The following is a 21,812-nucleotide window of genomic DNA, read 5'->3' as shown; positions in this document are numbered from 1 at the left end:
ACGTGCAGGCTCACACCTCACCCACTGCAATGGTTTCCAAACCAAACAGCAACAGGAAACTTCAACGAAATTCCAAAAGGGAAATTGCTGTTACCAGCGCATACACACGTGCCTTCCTCCCCTCCACACCCCCTTCCTCCTGGGAAGGAAAGCAGAGGGTTTTGCTGCCAGACAGCCCCTGGTGAACCCCCTTCACTCGCCCAGATCCACACGCGGCAGCAGAGCGGAGCACAGCCCCTCGGTCACTTGTGAAACATCCTCATGGCAGGGCTCGCAGGAGGAGCTGCTCAGGTCCCGTCTCCCGTGCAAGGCCGAGTGCTCTGGGTCTGTGGTTGCCAATGAGGATGTGCAGGAATGGATGGGCTGTGGAACGGGTGAGGTGATGAGGAGGGGGTGAGGGGAGGAGGAAGAGTGCCACGCTACGCCTCCGCTGCTTCGGCTCCTCCCGCTGCCTCCTTAGGATGTCACAGGCTGGATGGGGAGCAGGCTGCCGAACTTAAAATGCTGGATCACAGGGAACTTCTCCAGGCACTGCAGGAGGGGAAACAAAGAGGGGTGAGTTCAGCACATGTCCCCACTGCCCGCAGGCAGACAGAGCTGCGCCCGGCCCTGGGTGCGGGAGGCAGTGAGCTCAGGGTCGCTGGCTGAGCCATGTGCTTGCGTGGGGATCAGTCCCACATCCCTCACCCCACATTCCCAGCAGGCTCTTCAGTCCAGTAACACCTCGTATCCCCATCTCCTTCCTTTTAGCCAGGCTCTTTTGCTTGCTGAAATTCAGGCCGGGAGCATGAGCAGAAGAGGCGTGTTTATGTCAGCAGCTTTCTCTCTCACCACCTTCTCATTGCTCTAGCTGCTCCCTTTGAAGAGCTTCACCCTACAAACCCTTTGAGAACTGCAGAAACCCACAGGGAAGAGGCTCTCCCTCTCCAGGACAGTGCCCACGCTCCAGCTCTGAGCACCATCCTGCAGCCACAAGGCACTGCCCACGCTGCATTGCAGATTCTCAGGCCCTCAGTAAATGAGCACTAGCAATTTTGCTGCCACGGTTTAAGATGCGATCCCATCCCCAAAAATCCCTCACTCCTAGAATTCCCACTCCCATCAGAGAGTAACGATAGGAGCAGGGATCACAGATCAATCTCACACACCCCCAGCGAGGCAGCTCAGCTCACAGCTGCTTTCTCCAGCTAAGATGGGCTCTGTGCTGGAACAGGAACATCCCTTCTGCTCACCTCCCCGCCACGGCAGGAAGACCAGCAACTGCTGTCAATGACCACGTCCAAGTTTCCCAAAACTTGCCTGTCAGAGCTGCTCAGAGCTTTATTCTTTGAGTCATTACGGATTCAGACTGCCCAAAAACTCATGCAGAGCACGGAATGGATTCAGATCCACACAAACCTCAGCAGCATGTGTGCATCAATTCAATAGCTACATCTACACTAATATCAGCCACATTACCCAGGGCTGTGCTGACCAGAAGGGCTGCAGACCTCCTCACTGTGCTGCAATGGGAACTACTCTTCTACATGGGACATCGTGTCCAGCAGAAGGAAGAAGCAAGTCCTGATACAAGTAATGCACATCACCTTCTAAGCTTCCCAAACACTTCCCAAAGGCTCAGAGCAGCCAGCATTTCCCAGCACAACCACTCCAGCAAGTCCTCAGAGGAAACAGCACAGGATAGCAGTGACGTGAAGCAATAATGCAGAGAAATGAATACTGGAGATGCTGATGGCTGAAAATGTCATCCCAACTGGTTCCAAGGAGTCCCACGGAAGACCTGACTGGTTTGGATTCCTGATGGAGAGACTTTACCACCAATGGGAAGAGCAAGAATCCTCCCCATTTAACACACCAATAGCACAAGGAGAGATGAGCAGAGAAACTTCTCTCTCTATCAGGGCTAGGACAATTTCTCTGGGTTATTAAAGGCTCCAGGAGACAGGACACTTCTATGTCACCTACAGGTGAAACTGATGCAGCCAATACTAGCTTGACAGAGGGAACAAGCTTATTCCCTTCTTCCTGTCATCCCAATTGCACCAAAGTCCTGGCTTGAGACTCAACTGGGGAGTAAATTCCTTCATCACATCCAACCTTTAAAGATGGAACTGGGACTAGATTAGTTACAATGGAAAGTATTTCCCATCTGACTGCAGTGGAGAAGGAAAGGTCAGGAGACTCAAAAGCAGGCTCAGGGGAAAAACATCAAGGCCGCTACTTTAACCAGACTCTATTCTGTCGACTTCTTCACTTGTCTTTGAAGGAGAGAATAAGAAAAGACCTTGCACTTCCAAGCTAACACTTCTGCACCCATTATATTTATATTATAGACACATTTGAGATTTCATAAGTACATGGAGCAGAAGATACATTGCCTTGAATCTGCTCTCTGTCCACAGACCCTGTAACCAGCATCCCAGAGAGCATGGATCCAGGCAAGAGCACATGGATGCGCTTAAGCAACATGTTGGTTGTTTAAAGTCATCCCATAGAGGGGACACAGAAGAGCCAAAGCATTCACACTGCATTTTAAACAAACCGGACCCGGGAACTGCTGCACTTCTGCCAAGCAAGAGTGGTTTATGGGTGAGCACCTGATTTCTGCTGGTCTGCTCCAAGTGACTGAGCTTTTTGCCTCTGCACAAAAGCAGTCAGCACTGAGCACTTCCCAGTCACTGCCACACTGTTGGTTGGAGACTCCATCCTGGATTTCATCTGATCTAATTACAGTGTGTGAGCAGAGGGTGAAGATGCAGTAGGAAGAAGGGGGTGAGGAGAAAATCTTGCTCTCACATTAGCCAGCTTGACAAGAAAAAAAACACATTATAAACCCAAACCTTCCCTCTTCCCTCCCTCCAAACCCAAGTACTGTCACAGATCTTCACTGAGCTTGAGGCAAACAGCTTTTGTGACAGTACGTGGGGCTGTTGGCTTACTTATCTTCTGCTAGCACTGACAGTGCCTAACTAGAGAAAGACAGCAAAGGTGAAGGCAACGCAGCTGGGAACATCCAGCAGACACTAATGCTGTGATTCTAAGGTGATGTCCACACTCACCCCTCCTCCCCAGCTGGGCAGGAACTGGCTGAGACAGCAGTGGGGTGGGAGGCTCCCCTAAGATACCAGGAATCAGTGGGAACTCCCCAGGAAGTTTCTCCATCCAAGCGAATGCAGGCACCATGCTGTGCCAGGACAAAATACTGCTGCATGAGGACCATACTTAAGATCAGTCCTTTAAGATTTACAAATGTTCTTGGAGCAAGAAGCTAAATTTGACGTCACACAGCAGTTCAGTTCACTCAATGTCTTCCATACCTTATCCTAAATTTGTGCTGTTACTCTTCCCAGCAGCTTCCACATTCTCCCCCAACACAGCCACATCTCTGGGTGTTTCTAGAAACCCACCAGCATCAGGTTCAGCATTTCCACAGAGAATGTAATCTGCTATTTAACATAAAAACACTAACAACCATGGCCTCTCCCACGCCCTGACGGGTTCCCAGAGTTGTACTGTTCACAGACAGCCAGGTAAAACTGCCAGCACACAGTGACCCCAAAACACCAGTGAACATGCCCTTGCATTGTGGGCACGTCCCTGCCAAGCTCCAGAAGGAACCAACCAAGTGGTAACAGGGCACGTCGGGCACCCAACCAGCACAGGACAACATGGGGTGCCCGGGGGATACCCAAAGGAGAGAGAAGATCAAAGGCAGTGCTGCGGAGGAGGCAACAGCCCTTCAGCAGTGCTCTCAGGACTGGGGGCTCCCCCTGAGACTACTTTCTCTCACACCAGAGCCTCCAGTTCTGGGTTCTCAGGAACGCAGTGGTTCCGTGCTGGAGCTCTGAGCCGGGGCAGATCCAGAGGGGCAGCACAGAGGGACCCCTTGGGGGTCGACCCCCAGCCCTGCTCTCCTCCTGGAAGCTGGGAGGAAAGCTGAGCTGGGGGCGGAAGGAGCCAGCGGGCCTGGGAGTGACACCTCGCAGATTAGAGAGGTATGTGGCCTGGAACCTAAACACAGGATGTGAAGCACAGAGGAAGGGCTGGGGGAGGGAGCGCACCAAGTTCGGCACAGTTAACTCCTTTGTGCGCTAGAGCTGCCCGCCCAGCCTTTGCCCCACGTCCCAGCAACAAACAGGAGCATGGTTGGCTTGAGCAGAGACCACAGGGTGCAGGAATAACTCCTTCAAGCCCTACCCAAGGGGACTGATGCACCTCCCACAGTGGGCAGCTGTGTAATCCATTGCTCAGGCAGGGCCAGCGCAGTGCTGGCCTTCCAAGCAAGAGATGCTGCTTCTCAGTCAGTTCCTGCAGAAGGCCCCAATGTGGCAGTTTCTGTCCTGCTTCCCCAAGCTCACGGTTAGCTTGAGCAGGAAGGAGATAAGGAACAGCCAAAATTGCCCAGTTCTCTCAATCAGGGTTTGCCAGGAAAGCCTGCAGAGCCCATGGAGAACCACCAAGCCCCACTGGAGGCTGTGCCTCACTGGTCTGGTGCAATACGTGGGCAGGACTCAAAGCCAACAGAGACAGGACAGAGCCAACAGAGCAGAAGGCATTCAACCTGCTTTGGTGCTCCTGAAACATGGGATGGAGGTTTAAACCGGGTCTCCTGCAGCTGGGAAAACAGAAGTGTAGGAATCAGAAGGATGAGTGCGTCAAAGCATTGGTCCTAACTTGGAGACCTGAGACTTGTACTATGGAACGACAAGAACTGGCAAAAGCCACGTCTGAAAGAAGGGCTGTTTTGGGACCGGTTTGTGGCAAACATTATGCAGGCAGGAGCCTCTGCCAGCAGCACCTTCTTCTGAGCCACATAGCAAGGAGCACAGCTGGCTGTGACAGGCCCCTGCACCAACAGGCACGAGGTGCAGGCAGCAAAAGGCTGATTTGCAGCAAAGCAGAGACAAGGACCTGTGTGGCCATTGGGCAAGCATGAACCAGCCTCCCCTTACCCACCCAGAGTGCTCACCTCTGCCTTGTACATGCGGATGAGGCCCTGGTTGACCTTAGACCAGGAGGGTACGGCACTGATGTTCCAGAGCTGGTTGGAATGCTCAGCAAAGGGGCCCGTCTTCATCTGAAAGAGACCCGAGAGCAAGGCTGAGGAGCGGGGCCATGCAGGAGCTGTGCACCACTGGTGACTCACACTCACCAAGCTAACATTCCCACCAGCCCTGTGAGCCACACGCCAGCCACCCCACCATGCTGTCCCTCCTTCCCCCCCAGCTGCAGCCACAGTGCACGAAGCTCCATCTCCTCACCTCCCTGACAAAATTAAGCCTTTTCCTGCCACACTTCTCTAATCAAACCTTCCTATGCACACCTCTCTGTTAATGGCTGCGTTATAAAACCCCACATAAGTCCTATTCTCCCTCCAAGTAGAGCTTGGCTTAACGCTGTTCCAATTCTACCCAGAAACCTCCCTGTTCAGCACTGCTGGGCTTTCCAAGAAAATGACTCATTCCCCATTCAGATAATCAACAAGCAGCACAGACAACCACTGCTGCCTTCCCTGTATGCAGAGGGCAGTGCAGGTCAGCAGCAGCCCTGTGCCCACACCTGGGAGAGGAGGGGACCCACTGAAGCCCCACTCCAAACATGCTCCAGAGCTGCAGCTTGCCTGCTTGCAGCCGCACACCTCAGGGTGTTTTTTTGTTTAAGCACTCTGGCATTCCTCCTCCCAGGAAGAGGGGTGTGGAGGAGGAAGGACAAGGGAAAAGCTGCAATCAGGGATGGTTGCATGCAGATTCCCTTGGTGGCTCTCTCTCTTCTTCTCCACGAACAAAAACAGACCCTCAGGGAGAGGAAGAAATATAACGCAGCCTCTCTGAGTGAGCGAAGTTCCCATGACATCAGAAACCACAAGGCCGAAGCTCACGCTAGAAAGGAGCATGGGGAGAGAGGAATCTCTTGGACGCTTGCTCTCAGCTCCAACAACCATTCCTTCCCTCCATGCACACAGAGGCCTGGCATGAGGGTGGGAAAACAGCCCCCAAACACAGTGCTCTAAAAGGAAGCGAGGCTGCTTGAATCGCTTTGGGAAACTGCTGCTGCCCTTCTGCAAGGTCTGCATGGCATCAGCTGGCAGTAAAAAAAAGAAAAAAAAAGAGAGAGGAGGAAGAAAAAAAAAACATTACCTGGAGGACAACAAGCTTCAAACTGGCTGACCTCAGGCTGCAGCTGTTTTGCACAGACCTGTCCCCATTCCCTCTATCACTCTCATGGGCAGAAGAATGAGTGATGAGCCACCGAGCCATCCCCGCTCCCCTCCGCCGTGCATGTTTCCCTTGCAGATACAAGATGAAACGTGCAGATAGACAAAGCACAACATCATTTGACAGAGCCGGCGTGCCATCAGGCAGGAGGATTTGGCACTGGCAGGCACCACAGTACAGGCTGCACGTGGCAGGGGAGCAGGGAGCATGCGCGTGGCTGAGCCCCATGTGCTGGGCAGCTCAGTGGGCACACAGCTTCCCCTGGTAAGGCTGAGTTGCTGATACGCTTTTCGACGCCAAACCTTCCTCCAGCACTGCCATCCTTCGTATGGCACAGCTTGCAGCAGCCCTCGCACGCGTGCTTTGCTTTCCTCCTCATTCCTGAGCTGCAGCAGACTATCAGGGGCAGCCAGCTCAGCCAGCCGGCCCCGCGCTCCAGCCCTGCTGGCTCCATAAGCCCCTGGCACAGTTGTGACCGCAGCCCACTGGACCCTGCGTGCCCAGCAAGGGGAGGCACGGCTATTGTTTCAAAGTGGGGCGGAGGGGAGAAAGGGGATGAGGGAGAAAATGAGCTCATTCCACCCACAAAGGGAGAAGAGGGAGAGAAACAGAGCGAGCTGGGGGGAACGAGAGCGGCAGCGAGCGCGCTGCAGTCCCGCAGTGACCCCAGGGGAACGGAGTGAGTCAGAGCAGCCATATTGAGCAGGAAATTACTCACAGACGCTGCGTTCCTGCCTCTCAGTTCCCAAGAGAATCAGCCTTTTGTAAATGGTTCCTCTGTCAGTAACTGGGGGAGGGGGACGGCTGAAGCTGTGCTTTCCTGTCAGCTCCTTCCCTTCCAGCCGAAACCCGAGCCCTCCCTTCCCAAACCTCCAAATTTAGAAGCCAGATTGAAGATGAAATTCTTGCTGCCTGCCCTGGGCTCTTAAAGCAACACGGCCCCGGCCTCGCGCCTCCACACGTCTCCTGCAGGAAGGTGCCTGGGGAGGCGACTGTTTCAGCAGGCTTTGGTTTCAGCAGGGTCAAGAGCTGGCAGCCTCTGCTCTGGTTTTGTCCCATGCTGCACAAGGACAGCATCCACACGGTTTTTGCAATCCTCAGAACCCTTCCTTGCATTCAGAGCCCAGAAGCAGGCAGGATCCCACCGTGGCAGCAGCATTGCTGGCTCCATCACATGCTGGGATGGTTCCAAACCAACCTCACACCCTGGGGCATCTCCCTGCAGCCTGCCTCAGCAGAACAAGCTGACAGCAGGGGATAGCTCAAGCTCTAGCCACCTCCATAAGCCTCCTGTTCAAGGACCAAGCATTAAAAACACCCCTCAGGTTAGCTTGCATAAAGCTTGCTACCATTCCATGTGCAGCAGGGTGGCACCGCAGGGCGGAGGCTTCAGCAGGTTCAAACTGGACATCATCTCCCTGTTACTTTAAGAGTCTGAGGTTTAAATATACACGTGGCAAACACCACCACGGCATACATTCATATCCCTGAAACGTCACCCAGAGGCTGAGAAAAAAATATCTGCTCAAGAGAATATTCTCTTGGTTGAAAGAAAACAACGTAGCCTGGTCACAGCTTGCTGAAACAAAACCTGTTTTCAGGTTAGTAAAACCTACCAGACTCACAAGGGGACCGCTGCAGTGTTTGCTATTTGCTCTACACCTTTACAGGAGAGCTGTTTTCAGATGAATAGCTCAGAAGGAAACCATGTCATTCATTTATTAAAATCATGAATCCCTTGTACCTTTTTCCCCCCCGTTATTTTTGTTTTGTTGTTGATTTTGGAGAAAAAGCAGCACTCAGGGCTGCCCCAGCCCCCCCTAGTGGCAGGAACAAACTTTCTGGGCATCTGAAGGAGAAAAATCCCATTTTAAAAAGAAAAACCTTATTTAAAAACAAAACAAAATAATAATAAAAAAAACAAAACAGTGCTTGCATGAATATGGATTGCAAACACTACACGTCTGATGATTCAGCTTGTGGCAATCTCTGTGGCTCACACCAGAGAGGAAGCTTCCCTGCCACCAGGTGGCACTGAGGAACTCAATAGAAAAAACTCCACGATCCCGAGCAAGTGTGCAAAAGAGAAGTGAAATCACTTACTAAAAATGCCTACTGAAAAGGTACCTTCCTGCAGGCAAAAGCAGAGTGACCTGAAGCAGTCTGGTGCTGTGTATTTTAAACTGTTCACGTCGCCTGTGCACTGCAGAACCCTCTGCACACATGAAGAATTGTGTGCTCTGACATTTCTAACTAACAGGCTAGTGCTCTGTGTGGATAGTACAGAGGAAGAAAACAAAACGCATCTTTGCTCCCACTTCCCATGAGGGCGAAGCAGGAGCGGATTTCCTGTCCTCAGCTCAGTCTCTTCACCATCCACAGCACAATTTAGCTCTGCACTGAAGGTGAAATCCTGCGAGCTGAACACTGACAAACCCTACTGGATTCAGCACGACTTGATGCTGCACCTCCTGGGGTTTGGGCCAAAGGCTCCTATGAAAATTTCCTACATGAAAGGCTGAGTTCACGCTCTGTAACCTCCCTTCTCATCTAATCACTAAATGAGAGAAGCAAGGAGGGGGGAAAAGCAAACAGAACAAAGGGGCAGAACTGCACTCCGTCCTTCAAAATTAATCCCATCAACTCCTCCTTGCCATGGACAGGAAATCCCTTGCCACAGCAGAGCACGTGGTTCTCACTGTCCCTGCCCAGACCATGCAGCAAGGTGGACAGTAAAAGCATAAAAAAACCATAAACCCCTTCATTTAATAACATTGCTGGTGGTTGGCAACACACTGAGTATCAGCAGCCCAAGGGCCCTACAGAATTTGAGCAGAAATGTGCTGCTGATAATGGTCCTGAGAACAGCTGGGCTAACCAAGCACTCTCTCCCCTCCAGATTATTCACGTGTTTAATGGAGAATCTGCTCTGATCTGGAGAAGACGAAACTGCACAGAGGTATGGGAGTCTGCCCTAAGCAAAGGGAGGCCCAGGCAGTGCCCAAGGACTGGAGGGAAGGGAGGTTATCTTGGCAAGCCCAGCTGTTCTGCAGCTCCCACTTCATCTTTCTAGCACACTTGCTAGCACCAGTCTTCTCCATCCAAGTTCCCACTGCCTGATCCAAGGCTATTTGTTTGCTCTTGTTACAGCTCCCTTCAATAGCAATCCACAGCCCATCTCCCCTGATCACACTTTCCCCTCAATATTCCAGTTTGAACTCATTCAAGGAGAGCACCTCAGACACAACAGTGGTTCTTCTGCACAGCTCCGTTACAGCAAACAGAGGAGGAAGAGAAAACCAGAGCCAGAGCTAACTGCCTAGTATGAGAAGAACTTCCCTGTGGAAAAATCCTCACCTCTGTAATGAAGAGGATGCACTCCAGGAACATGAAGTCCTTATGGTTTTCATTTACCACCTTCTCATCCACAAAGTGTCGAGGCTCTAGATTTGGATGGTCTGAAAAGAGTAAAAGACAACAGAAAGTAACCTGCATGACATCCCCTTCTGAGACCAAACCAAATCAGGCTTTGTCCCACCCCTCTTTCACATGAGGTCTCTCCCACCAGAACTTTTCAGAAATCAGCACAGAGCCACTGCCTACCACCTCACCTCCACTGCCTTAGCAGTGAAACTGGTAAACTCCCCAGGGCAGAAAACGTGTACTCTAGTGCCAAAACCAGAACTCCCTTCTCAAAAAGCTTGTAGTCATTGCAGGTGTACTGTACATGGAAGCTTTCCACCTCCTGGTCTAAGCAACTAGCTTTATTTGGAAACCTGAGAAAAAAATCCAAGCCCCAAGCAAACTCTGCTGCTGTATTACACACAAATCTGACACATTTGAATTTAAAAGTCAGTCTCAAGCCCCATTATCTCTGCAACCCAGACAGACAGGGCAGAGGGCAGGCTGGGACATGAGCAGATTTTCATTAGTACCTATCAGCTGGGAACTGCCCCATATGAAAGGTAGAAACTGGAAGTCATCCAAGCCCCAGACGCCCTGGCTGCCAGCAGGTTCCATCCTGTAGGTCTTCTGAAGTTTTCGCATCACTTCTAGGTACCTGAGACAAAAGCGAGGGAAGAGTTCAGACAAGGCTGTCTTCTGGACTCCAGGCACAAAATCCAGATATCTGCCTTCACACAGGAGATCCAAACAGACCATCCACTCTCGGAGGGCCCCACGCTCACTTTTGAACCCAACAGAAAAGCATGGATCAGGTTTAACAGCTAAATAAGCACCAAAAGTTGGTCCTGGGAAAGAGCAAGTGGCCCAAGAAGGAAAAGGATGATCTCCCAGAGCAAGGCCCACTTTGACTGCAATCAATGAACATTCAGGATCACCTCTCTTCAAACAAGTTTTCCAAACCTTTGTAACCAGGTGGAAAATTAAAGCTGGAAGTACTATTGAAGGAGATTGTTTTCATGCCAGAGATGCAAATTGCAATAGATCTCTGGACTCCACATGCCAAGTCTGGTGGTTTTATAGTGATAAAACTCCACCTCCTGGGCTGGAAACACATCTTGAGGAGCAGTGGAGGCCTGCCAGCTTCGCAGATTACTGTTTTAATGCCTGAAGAGATGTAACATCTGACCAGATATTTCTGACCATCACAGAACTTCATCCAAACACTCTTACAGTATCAGTAACATTCCAGAAAGGCACACAGCCTCTAATAGATGATGTGCCATGCTCTATTAAAAAGCACATCTGCTTCCTAAATTTGTCTTCACTTTTTTCACTCTGCCCTTCTGTGTAGGCCAGCAAACCCTTCAGCACTCATGTTCTATAGCTAGGCATAGAAGCCCTTGTTTTATGCAGCTCATATCCCAGCTAAAGGACTTCCTTATAGTTTCTCACTCCCAGATGGGTGTGGATGAGTGGAAGGAAGAGGCCACAATCAGCCCAACCTACAGGAGTACGATGTATGGAACACGTGGTAGTGTCTCACACATCTCAGACAGCTGGAAGGGGCTGTCTGGGATCTGCCCTCAAGTGGCCCAATGTTTCCAGCCCTTCTCCTTCTGGTATCTCACCTGTTAAATACTTTAAAGACAATGGCCATCTGGTCATCCACTCTGAGAACACCTATTTTGCAGAGGCAGCAGAGAAAGGCTGCAAACGCAGCTTCATGTCCTACAGTGAAAAGAAATGAGATGTGACACGGGTGTTTCTGGTCCTGAAGACAACCTTATGGTGAGTACAACAGCTCTTCAAAAATCAAAGCACTCACATTCCCACAGAGGAAGCCCTTGCCCACTGTCCCTGATGTGCTGCCTTATCCTGTTACAGGAGCTGACAATATTTCATCCCCACACAGCACCCACCCAAAGTACGCCTTCCAGATATTCATAAGGTGGTTATTAACTCTGAGAGAAAAGTTCTTGAGGAAATGCAGCTCCAAGTGGGGGTGCTGGGAGCAAGGCAGGGCCTTCCTGGGAGCTCAGCACAGCAGTGGGATGTGGAGCACTGCAGAGTCGCCTGCTCAGAGGATATGAGAGAACTTCACATCTGCAAGTAAACAGACTTCCTCCCACTTAAAAATATCTGTGTCGGAAGGATGCAGATCCCATGATGTTGGCAGGAACAGACCGTCCCAGAAGGTACTGGGATCTCTGGCTGACCCTCTGCAGCTTGGCCCTCCAGCTAACAGCAGGGAAAAGAAACAACCAGCAAAATCAGAGCAACGTCTTTTTATGGAAGGGACCACAGAACCAGGATCAACAGCTCCACGTGGTAAAGAAGTGCAGCTCCCAGTGTAGGAACAAAGTACATCCATATTCCAGTCACCCTCAGTTAGAACACTTGGGACACTTGATTGGGACACACTGGAGGGGAGCAAAGGCTGAAATTCCTTCCCTGAGCTGACAAAACCCATGCGTGTGGGTCCCTTTCCAAAGACAACATCTCCCCCTGGTGCCAGTGAGCTGCAGCTTTCCTAGCAAGCACTGCTCAGCTTCCAGCTCTTCATCCTTTAACCCAAGTCCTCTTCCTCCTCCCCTCCCTGCCCAAATCTGAAGCCATCTTTCTTTGTACCCACGGCATCCTACTCTTCTGACCTTTGGTTAGCACACCCGTCTCAGCACACCTGTCCTCCAGACAGAGGAGCAAAGCATGCAGTAACCACATGGTTTCAAACCAAAGATTCTGTATTTAGGTCTAACTGAAGCCAGAGTGGTTACTCCAGCCTGCAATTCACTATCTTCCCAGGTACAAAATGCTTCAATATTCAGACTTTAAAGTCCTTCTCTACTCAGCAGTGTCACCTCCAAGGAGCACCAGACCCCGAGACACTTCCTGCTGTCTACAACCTTGCTCCCCTTACTTCCAATATAAGTAATTACATTTTATTCCTCTAAGTTGTCTGTTGTGGATCAGCTGTGCAATATTGCTATATGCAGTAAAGCTACTCCTACAGTTCATCCCAGAATGGCCTGCACAGCTTGATTCATGTTTCCTCAGATGAGACATGTGAAGAGTGTCACAACCCACAACGAATGCTGGGTGAGGAAGAAGGTGTTTGTAGCAAACTGACACAGAGAAAACTTGCTAAAACATATTTAAATACACCTAGCAGCAGGCTCCAGAGGGTCACTACCCAAAGGAGAGCAGTCTCAGCCACTGAGCATGCTCAAGTAATAAATACCTGTGCCATAATCAATGCGGGTAGAGTTCCCCACGGATTCTTTCAGGTACACGGCCACTTCTGGTGCAGCGCTGGCCAAATGTTTGGGGATCACTGTTGCCACCAAGTTTTCTGCTTCCTGGAAGACACAAAAGACTCCCCCAAGTGAGTGTACATCTGTCACAGTCCCCACGGGCAAGACAATGCTCATACACTGATGCAGAGGGGGGATCTACAATGGTGCACTCTTACATATGTAAGAGCCAGCAATGACAGAGGAGAGTATTTGCCTATTCTAGAAACAGAGAAATGGAATAACTCTGGGAGAGCTCATCCTAACATTCATCCAGGCCACATGTATCCTGCAGAGGGGGGGAGAAAAAGAAAAAAAAATACATCAGCTCAGTTACCCACTGGTTCACCCACAGGACCAAAGCATTAACAGAGCAGCAGATCACCTGCAAAAGGACATTCCTGCTTGGAATCTGTGCCACCTCCAGAGCTTGGTGCAGAGCATGTAGTCTGAGTTGAAGAACATCAAGCAGTTTCACAACCCTCCTCTGATCTTCTCTGTCATCTGTTCGCTAATAGTTACAAAGCAAAGGTCTTCCTTGGGCTTGAAGGACCCCAAAGGCTGATTCAGGACTTGGAAACTCATCAAAGAGCATTTACATGGACCATATGGTCTCATAAGAGGTGAAGACAGCAACAGATCAGGAGTAAGTGATATATATCAAGAGAAGGATCCTTCTCAGCTTGTCCGCGCAACTCCTTTGTAGACTGCTCACTTGCCTCACAATGATGGAATCGCTCTGTTATCCCTGCTAAACATGCTGCCTTTCTGTAGGAGCTGCATTTAACATTGTACATGAAAGACATACTCACCTGGTCTAGTTTGGCATACCAAGTCCTGAAGGCTTTGTTCCCAAAGCGAGAAGGTTGATCCACTGGTGGGGTTTCATCGATCCATCTGTCAAGGGTGTTCAGAAGAGCCACCAGCTTTTCAATTGGCTACAGAGAGAAGAAAAATGAGGGGTCATGGTCTGTCATGAAACAGAGCAATTCCTCAGGCCTCTGCCCTGGCTTGGAATCGTTGAGGCCCACACTGCCCTCCTCAAGGGTGGAGGGCAGGAACAGGATGTGCCAACTTTCCCCAAAATGCAGAACGGCCAGGCAATCCTCCCTCCCTCCTCAGATCAGCCCAGTACAAAGCCCAGCCTGAGGCAGTCTCTCCAGTCGCCCACACAGCCTTTCATCAGCTGCTACAGTACTATGCTCTAAAACCTCAGGGAGAAGAGCTAAAGCAAGCTCCTAGCTGTAGGACACACAGGGCTGAGTAGCAGGGAAGTGTCACACGATTCAGGGATCTCCAACAAAACTCAGTCTCAGCATCTTCAGGGTCCTGTGTGCCCAACACAGCACACACCATACAGCCACAGCATGTACCATACAGGTCTTGAAGGTAAACTTTCCTTCTCAAGGCCTCTAATCCTGTCCTGGAACATCTCAGGAGCCAGGATTTGCAGAAAGGATGTTTGCATTTGTACAGCACCCAGCACAACAGAGCCAAATCTCAATTCAGCATTCTTAGAGTAACCACATTGCTTCAAATTTGCACCAGCCAGACTGCTAAGGCAGCTCCAACCCCATGATAGCCAGTGCACGTTACACCTTGCACAAGTGCATAGGCAAAATGCAGTCCATCAGGAGGATGAAACAGCCTGGCTTGCCCCAACAGCCTCATCAGAGCAAGGATGAGAAGCTCTGGGTTCTAAGAAAAACATCTCAGTACAAGAACAATGCTGATGGGAAGGCAAAGACAACAGCAAGGAAAGAGAGCTGATTTCTTGCATCCAGTGCTGGAAGGAAAAAGTGAGGAACGTGTGTATGATTTAGGAGAGAGTGACTGGACAAGGCACACCAGCAACCACAAAGGAAAAGCAGTGAGACCCAGAGAGCCACAGGCAACACAGTAAGGTGCCTCAAGCACTGCAGGCCACTATTTTAGAAGCTTCAAGCAGTTTTATTAGGAGGCTCTGCTGACAACCCATGGAGCCTGCCAGAGGGTCTGGGATTCCCCTTGCCCAAAAACAAGCAGTCAGTGAGCCATCAGATGCCACAGCAGCTGGCCAGGCCCTGGGCAATGTAGGCTCCTCTGTCTCGAGAGGAGATTCCTCCTTCAAGGGGACAAAGAGGACAGCAGAAACAGCGGCTGGTTTGACTTTGCTGGAGGCATCGACCGTGTGAAGCCGGCTGGTCTCCTGGGCTGTGGTTCAATTCTTCCTGCTGCCTGCCGGGAGGATGAAGAAAGAGTTGAGACCAGCAAGTTTCCAGCCCTTGACGTGCTACTTGAAGGGGGTGGGGAGGAGACACAGCCACGGCCAAGCTGGACAGCAATCCCTGCTCCCTCTGAACCCAGGAGAAACAGCCTCACAGCAGCACAGTATCCCTCTGGCAGCACTCCTTGGAGCTCAGGACGTGGTGGGATCACAGAGCAGGGATCAGGAAGGACAAGGATCCACTCGTTCCACAGGACTTCAGCACTTGGCTGACGAGCAAGGCCAGGGGCTGAGAGGAAGGGCAACACCTCACCTGAGCACACCAGGAACACAGGGGACCAAAGCACAACTGTGCTGAGGGACAGAGATCCTCTGGGGAGGCTGCATGCTTGTGCCAAGGATCTGCACAGACCAAGGCAGCACAGCCCTCTTTGCTTCAGCCCTATGCTGCCCAAAATGCTGCAGAAGCTCAGCACCTCCCCACTGCAATGGGTCGGGTTTGGACTCAGCTCCATCCCTTCCTGTCTATTGCATTCCCCTCCAATTAAGCAACAGCATCCTCAGCACCGGGTTGCATTAAATAATTAAATCGTGCTGGTGATTTATCCGCCGGCACCAGCAGCTCATTACAAGCAGCTCCCGTATTTCAAACCCCTCTCAGCAAGCACTCGGAGCTGCCTGGATAAATGGTTGCTGAGGATGGGTTCCTTCCCCCTCCCCAGATCTGCCCGCAGGCCTCGGGGAGCACAGAGTCCAACCTCCCCTTCCCCACTCACTTGCTTTAAAAGGATTAAAAAGCACAGCCCCACTGAAGGCGGGTGAGCAGGACCCAGCTGCCGGCTCAGCCGTGCCAATAAATAATTAAAGAGATGCGGCTCGGTTTGGGCTCACGGCCCTTTGAAAAGGGGTTATTAAAAGCAGCAGCTCCCATTGTCCTGCAGAGGAAACTTGTGCAGCCGGGGCTGACCCCAGCAGGGGGAGGGAGGGGAGCAGCGGGGCTTACGGGAACACAACCATCAGCACCGCTGCAACCCTGTTTTGCCTGGCTGGGTTTTTAAGCTCTATTTTTGCTTTACCTTTCCAGTGATCAAAGCAAGGACAGCCACCGCGCCCCCCCTTGCTCTCTTTGCTCTTCCTGTTGTGCTGATTTCGCATCGCCTTGACCCTGAGCCTGCCGCCGGTCCCAAAGGAGAGCTGCAGAGCCTCGTGCAGAACAGAGACCTGCCAGCATCACTCCCAGCAGGGGCAGGAGGAGGTGCTGCAGAGGCATCAGAGCAGCCAAGGCCACCCGCAAGGAGCAAATCTGATCCTGGGGCAACTCACGCCCTACCAGAGTGGGGAGCTGCTGAAATTAGGCCATTTGCTGCTTCCCTTTACAGAGCAGAGCAAGCCATGAGGCCAGCCAGCTTCCCTCAGTACTGCTGGGCAGTGGGCTGCTTAAAGGGAAGGTCTGCCCCTCACACAGCCAGCATTAACCTCTCCCCTTGCTGCACTGCTGCTCTGAGCAAAACCAGCTCTGAAAGCCCACCGCAGGCTGCAGCCCAGCACCCGCTGCACGGATCCCATGTGAGAATTACTCCCTGCAGGAGAAGGCAGGTCACGGCCTGCTGATGTCACACAGCCCCTGCCAGATACAATGCCACAGTGCTACACAGCCACCCAATGTCTCCAGCAAAACTCCAGATCTCTCAGCAGAAGAGGAGCAAGCTCAGCCAATCTCAGAAGGGGCTCAGCCCCCAAAGGACCAGGCTCTCACTCCAGCAGGCTGTTTGCTACCGACACACACCACTACAGAACCTATTAAGCTGTCTCTTTCAAAGCAGAACAGACCATGCTTGCAAAGCAATACAGTCAGTCGCAGAGGATACGCATTCAGCGGAAAGGATTCCAGGAGGTCATTGCCAAAGGAAGGCATCTCCAGCATTTGATCAGGGAGGAAGATGGGACAGCACAAAAGCACATCAGCAGCAGGTACGGGCAAAAGAGAAGAAAGCAGAGCAGAGATGCAAGCAGAGGCCACAAGGGGCTGAGCCTTTAAAAGCAAAGATAAGCAGTTTGATCTACAAACAAACCTGCACGAACAGGCAACCTCATCAACAAGGCGACCCAGGGGATGCTCCACCTGTGCCTCCAGTCACAGGTTATTGCTCTCCCCCACGCGAGGAGAATGGGACATGTTCTCTGCCACATCCCCAGCAGCCAGGATCACATCTCTTGTTTATTGCCCATACTGGGGCTGTGGGTGGATCAATTCACTCCAAGAGGGACCCGTGCACAGACACAGCCTGACAGCCTCTCCGAGGGGGTGGAAGAAGAGGGAGTTTTTGTTCCTTCCTTTTGTACATTTTTAATGCTTTGTTTCCCTAGAACCGCTCTGTGAATGAGCAACATTATGACAAAGGCAAAACTCAAAGGTGAAATACAAACAGTGGAAAGCAAGAGTGGCATTTGACGGCACATTCTACCGAATTAAAGGAACAAAGGGTGGACACAAAGCCTGTTAGAGAGGCATTCGTTATCCCTGATCCCCCCCATGAAGTACAAGCAAAGTTTCTCATTCACACATCGTTCCTTGAAGGGAAGGCTGGACTTTACATGCCCGTTCCAGACACAAATGGCTAGGTTAAAGATCGTTGTAAGCTGCCTTCCCACACAAGAATGAATCTATAAACGCACAGGCCCAGTCTGCTTTCCATTCCACCTAGATCTTCTCTAGCCAGACTGTTCCCAGCTGTCTTGCACAGCTGCGATAAGCTCAAACAGTAAAAAGATACCAAAGAATCTCCTCATTCCAACACAGAACAAGGGAGGAGAATTCAGCATGCAACATGGAAGCACATGCTCTGCAGATCACTGCAGCACCCATAGCGACCTCAGAACAGTCATACATGTGGCTGGGGGAAGGCAACAGCAGCAGGGAAGATGCCCTCCCTTCCTCCCCTCTGACATCCCCACTGGCTCCAAAACACTATGCCATGTCCCTGACAAGGACATTAGAACCAGCCCAGCACCACATAGATGAGGTCACACAGAGAGGCAGTGGGAGAAGCAGGAGCAGTACAGACTTCTCTGCCTTTTGGCTGCAGCCAGGAGGGAATATCACATCTACAAAACAACCCTGGTTGAAGCCAGACTGTAAAATCAGGGCCAAAGCACATCCCTTCTGAAGCTTCCTTTCCATCACCAGTTTCTGTCCATCTGTAGCTTGCTCCATTTCCTACCAGCAAGCACACAGTGCCTCTGCACCAGGCTGACATTTACATCCCCAAACACAGCCCAACTATATTTATTCTCCCAGATAAGTTGTCAGCTCATCCCTTGCTTAGGAGATAATTACTGTAGAGACCAAAATAAAAAAATAAATCAAAAGCAGCAAAAAAGGAGAAACAAGCAGATCTAAACTCCCCTCCTACCTCTGAAACGTTGTATTCACAGGTCAGTTTCCTGCCCTTGACACCTTCGTTCAGGGTGAGGATGAAGCCCATGTAATCTGCGTATGCCTGCAAACACATCCAAAAGAGCAAGGTGTCAGTGAGTACCCACAGTCTGTTTGAATAAGCACTGCAGCATGACCGTGCTCCTGCACACCAAGGGAACCCTTCCCAGAACACAGCATTGCTTTCTTGGAGACAGCCAGGGCACAGGGCTTGCTGTGAGGTTATTGCTATTTCTGGCAGACCTCGAAGGCAGATGGTGATCGCACCAACAACCCTGCATTGCTGAAAAAATTATGGAGAGAAGAATTCTAGGAAAGCTCACACCGCCCTGAAATCCTTCTCTCAGCTCCCTGCCTCTTATCAGGTCAAATTCACACTCCCTGGCTCTGCAGAATCTCTGTGGTGTCCAGACATCCCGTTCCGCACTGCTTCTCCCAGACCTGTCATTATCTCCTCTCTTCTCCTTCTGTTCTCCTGCATACATGCATGATGGAGAAGTGGGAGACAGCCCAAATTCCTCACCGCTGTGCTGCTTTTGAAATATCATATGCAGAACAGCTCAGTAGCTCTAAGTCTGTGGAGGTTAGAGTAGCACACTGCCAACTCTTGCTCCTTGGGACCTTGTCACACAGAAATCCAGAGAGGAGCAAGTCCTCAAACCCAGAAGATTTAATAAAGGAAACTGCAATCCCCAAGTTTGCTAGAGAGCTGGTTACAGTAAGGTTCTCATAAGACATTAAGCAAGAGTTTGTTCCTAAACAGCAGAACGAACAGGAGAAACAAGTCTGGGCCATCACTGCCATCTCTTAAAGGCAGAGAACAGAGAATCTGCCTGTTCCACCAGCCCCACAGACACTATAAACAAAAATTACCCAGTAAATTGAAGGCTTTGGCTCTAGAGCCCTTTCCAGTACAGCATAGTGGGAAGGCACCAGGAATCAACTCACTCTGATGTCGTAAGAGGGCCAGACAGCCAGATCACATTCAAGCTGAATTCAAACAGCGCTGGGTAAAGCTAGTACATCACAGCATACAGGTTATGTGGGGTGAAACAGTTACCACTTGGCATGCCAGCAGGGAGCAGTAATAATTCTTACACCTCTCTTATCTCCTTCAACTTTTGGGCTCTCCGGGCTCCTTTGTCTGAGCATTTGACACCTCACTGCCAAGTCATTTTCCTACAAACAGGCAGCGACTCCTGCTTTAACACACATCAATTAATTTCCCATGGCTTGCCCAAACCTGCTGCACACCTAGAGGCAGTTACCAGTCCAGACTCAGCTGCCACTGTAACATAATAAGCACTTACCAGTTTTCCCTGAACCCACAGACATACCTGAGAGCGCTTCCACTTGCCCATGTCAGAAACCATGTTTATCTCCTTCCTGGGGATCATGAAGCTCTGCTGGAGAGGAGGAGCCATCTCCTCTGAATTGCCTGGGAGATGCAAGAAAGAGGTGAAACAGGCAGTGGGGGAGCAGCAGTCCTCTAACCTTCCTCTCATAGAAAGCAACATTAATGTCCCAGGAGACTGAAAGCAAACAAATCTATCTCTGCCCACGCCTTTATCTCACCAAGTCCTGCTCACCAAGCAGTATCCTCTCAATAACATTCCCTTGGGGACACTTGAGGGCTTCAGAAGGTTGCATTACGTTCACTGTCTCTACTGAAGATGAGTTCCCCAATCAGAGAGAGAAGCCTGCAGGAGCTAGCAGTGATAGCATCCAGCTAGTTTCACTATTTCTAGGGTGAAGCCTCGGGTCATGCTCAAGCACTAAGCTTTCCTTACAAACCACCTGTTCTCAGGGTGCTCTCCCTGAGCTGCATTCCCTTAAGAAGTACAATTCCTGCAGACAACACAAGAGCAATTCAGTAGATGGCAGCCCAGAGCAGCGCTCCCCATTCCAGAAGCACTGAGGATGCTGGCTCGCAGCACCTTAAAGATCAACACTACAAAGATCATTTGGAGGCAGTTTGCAGTCTTCTCTGTAAGCACGACTTCTACCATAGAATCAGTGACTATCCCAGTTGGAAAGGACCCACGAGGATCACCGAGTCCAACTCCTGCCTCCACACAGCAGCAGGAGGCAGCAGAGCAGACCACTGTTATAGAAACCAAGGGCTAATGCAAATTCATGAATTCTATCAGGGCCAACCTGCTCATCACACCCAGAACACCTGCAGGCCTCTGCCTGCTCAGCACCAGGAGCAGCACCTCAGCGACCGCACAGCGCAGTGCTCCACGGCACCCATTGGAACTCCTTGAAATGTCATTATAGGCTGCATTTCCAGAAAAATACCGCCCGAGAGCAAAGGCAGCCCTACCCCTGTGTGTGCAGAGCAGGGAAAATTGAACCCAAAGTCCTGGGAAACAGGGAGGATCTGCTATCACAAAAGTTTGGGAAATCACTGAGGACGGAACTTCTGCATGCTGCGAGCTCTCTGTCTGAGGACCGATGTCAGCTCCTCGCCTGTCCCACCTGCCCGCGAGTTCTGCTTAAGAGAATGAGATTGAGGAACCACGCAGGAAGGCTGAAGGGGAAGCGTGGCTCCGCTCCTCCAAAAACCCAGCCGACAATTGAGAGCCACCGCTTCGGAGCCCCTTTTCAGAGCAGCGTCCGACACGAGCACGGCGGATTCCTCCGGGCCGAGGAGCCCCGGCTCGCACCGCCCGGCCCGCCCCGCGCTGCCGGCCCACGCTCGGCTCGGTCCGCCCCGCTCCCCGCAGACACCGCTCCGCTGCGGACACGCAGAGAGGAGCGACGGCTGTGGGGGTGCCGCTGCCGCGAGATGAACCCCGATCCCCCGCCAGCCCTCGGGGCACCGCAGCCCCCGGCCCTGCCCTCACCTGCCCGCCGCTCGCTCTCTGCCATCTTCCCGGAGGCCGCTGCCGCCGCTCTCACCCCTCAACTCTCACCTCTCACCCCGGACGCCGAGGCTGCCGGCGGCCATCTTTGAGCCGGGCACGCGCAGCCCGGCCGGCCGGCCGTCTGGCTGGCTGGCTGACCGAGAGACCTCCACTCCCGACCGCCAGTTGTGCCGCTGCCTACTCAGAGGGTGTGGAGGCGGCCGTGCTCGAACGAGGCGCCTCGCCAAAGCACCGAAAGGGTAGCCGGCAACGGGAGAGCCGCCTCGCCGCTCCGCCTGCGCTCGCTCTCTTGACAGCGGTGTTGTGCCCTTTCCCAAAATGGCGGAGCCGGCTTCGCCCCGCACCAAGATGGAGGCGTAGCGGCCCCGCCCCTTATTGGCCGAGCGGGGC

The 21,812-nt window shown here is 51.7% G+C and overlaps 1 protein-coding gene across 3 annotated transcripts; it reads right to left on the bottom strand.

Moving 5' to 3' along the window:
- Nucleotides 1-456: 456 nt before the first annotated feature.
- Nucleotides 457-21,516, bottom strand: PTPA (protein phosphatase 2 phosphatase activator; the record flags this gene model as incomplete). Of its 3 annotated transcripts, XM_079544827.1 has the most annotated exons (10): nt 21,402-21,516; nt 19,890-19,990; nt 18,530-18,616; nt 13,723-13,848; nt 12,859-12,976; nt 11,249-11,348; nt 10,151-10,275; nt 9,573-9,673; nt 4,970-5,077; nt 457-531 (listed from the first exon to the last, which is right to left on the bottom strand). In XM_079544827.1, the coding sequence occupies exons 1-10, from the start codon at nt 21,424-21,426 to the stop codon at nt 457-459; spliced, it is 966 nt and encodes a 321-aa protein (XP_079400953.1). In that variant the 5' UTR covers nt 21,427-21,516. The 3 variants fall into 3 exon arrangements, with proteins under 3 accessions (XP_079400953.1, XP_079400955.1, XP_079400954.1); XM_079544829.1 differs by lacking the exons at nt 13,723-13,848; nt 21,402-21,516 and having other exon boundaries at nt 19,890-19,967; XM_079544828.1 differs by lacking the exons at nt 18,530-18,616; nt 21,402-21,516 and having other exon boundaries at nt 19,890-19,967.
- Nucleotides 21,517-21,812: the final 296 nt, after the last annotated feature.

Source organism: Tetrao urogallus (genome assembly GCF_951394365.1).
Source record: "Tetrao urogallus genome assembly, chromosome: 19".
Classification (NCBI taxonomy): Eukaryota; Metazoa; Chordata; class Aves; order Galliformes; family Phasianidae; genus Tetrao; species Tetrao urogallus.
The sequence above is the reverse complement of the archived record's forward strand: the minus strand, read 5'-3'. Positions and strand labels throughout refer to the sequence as shown.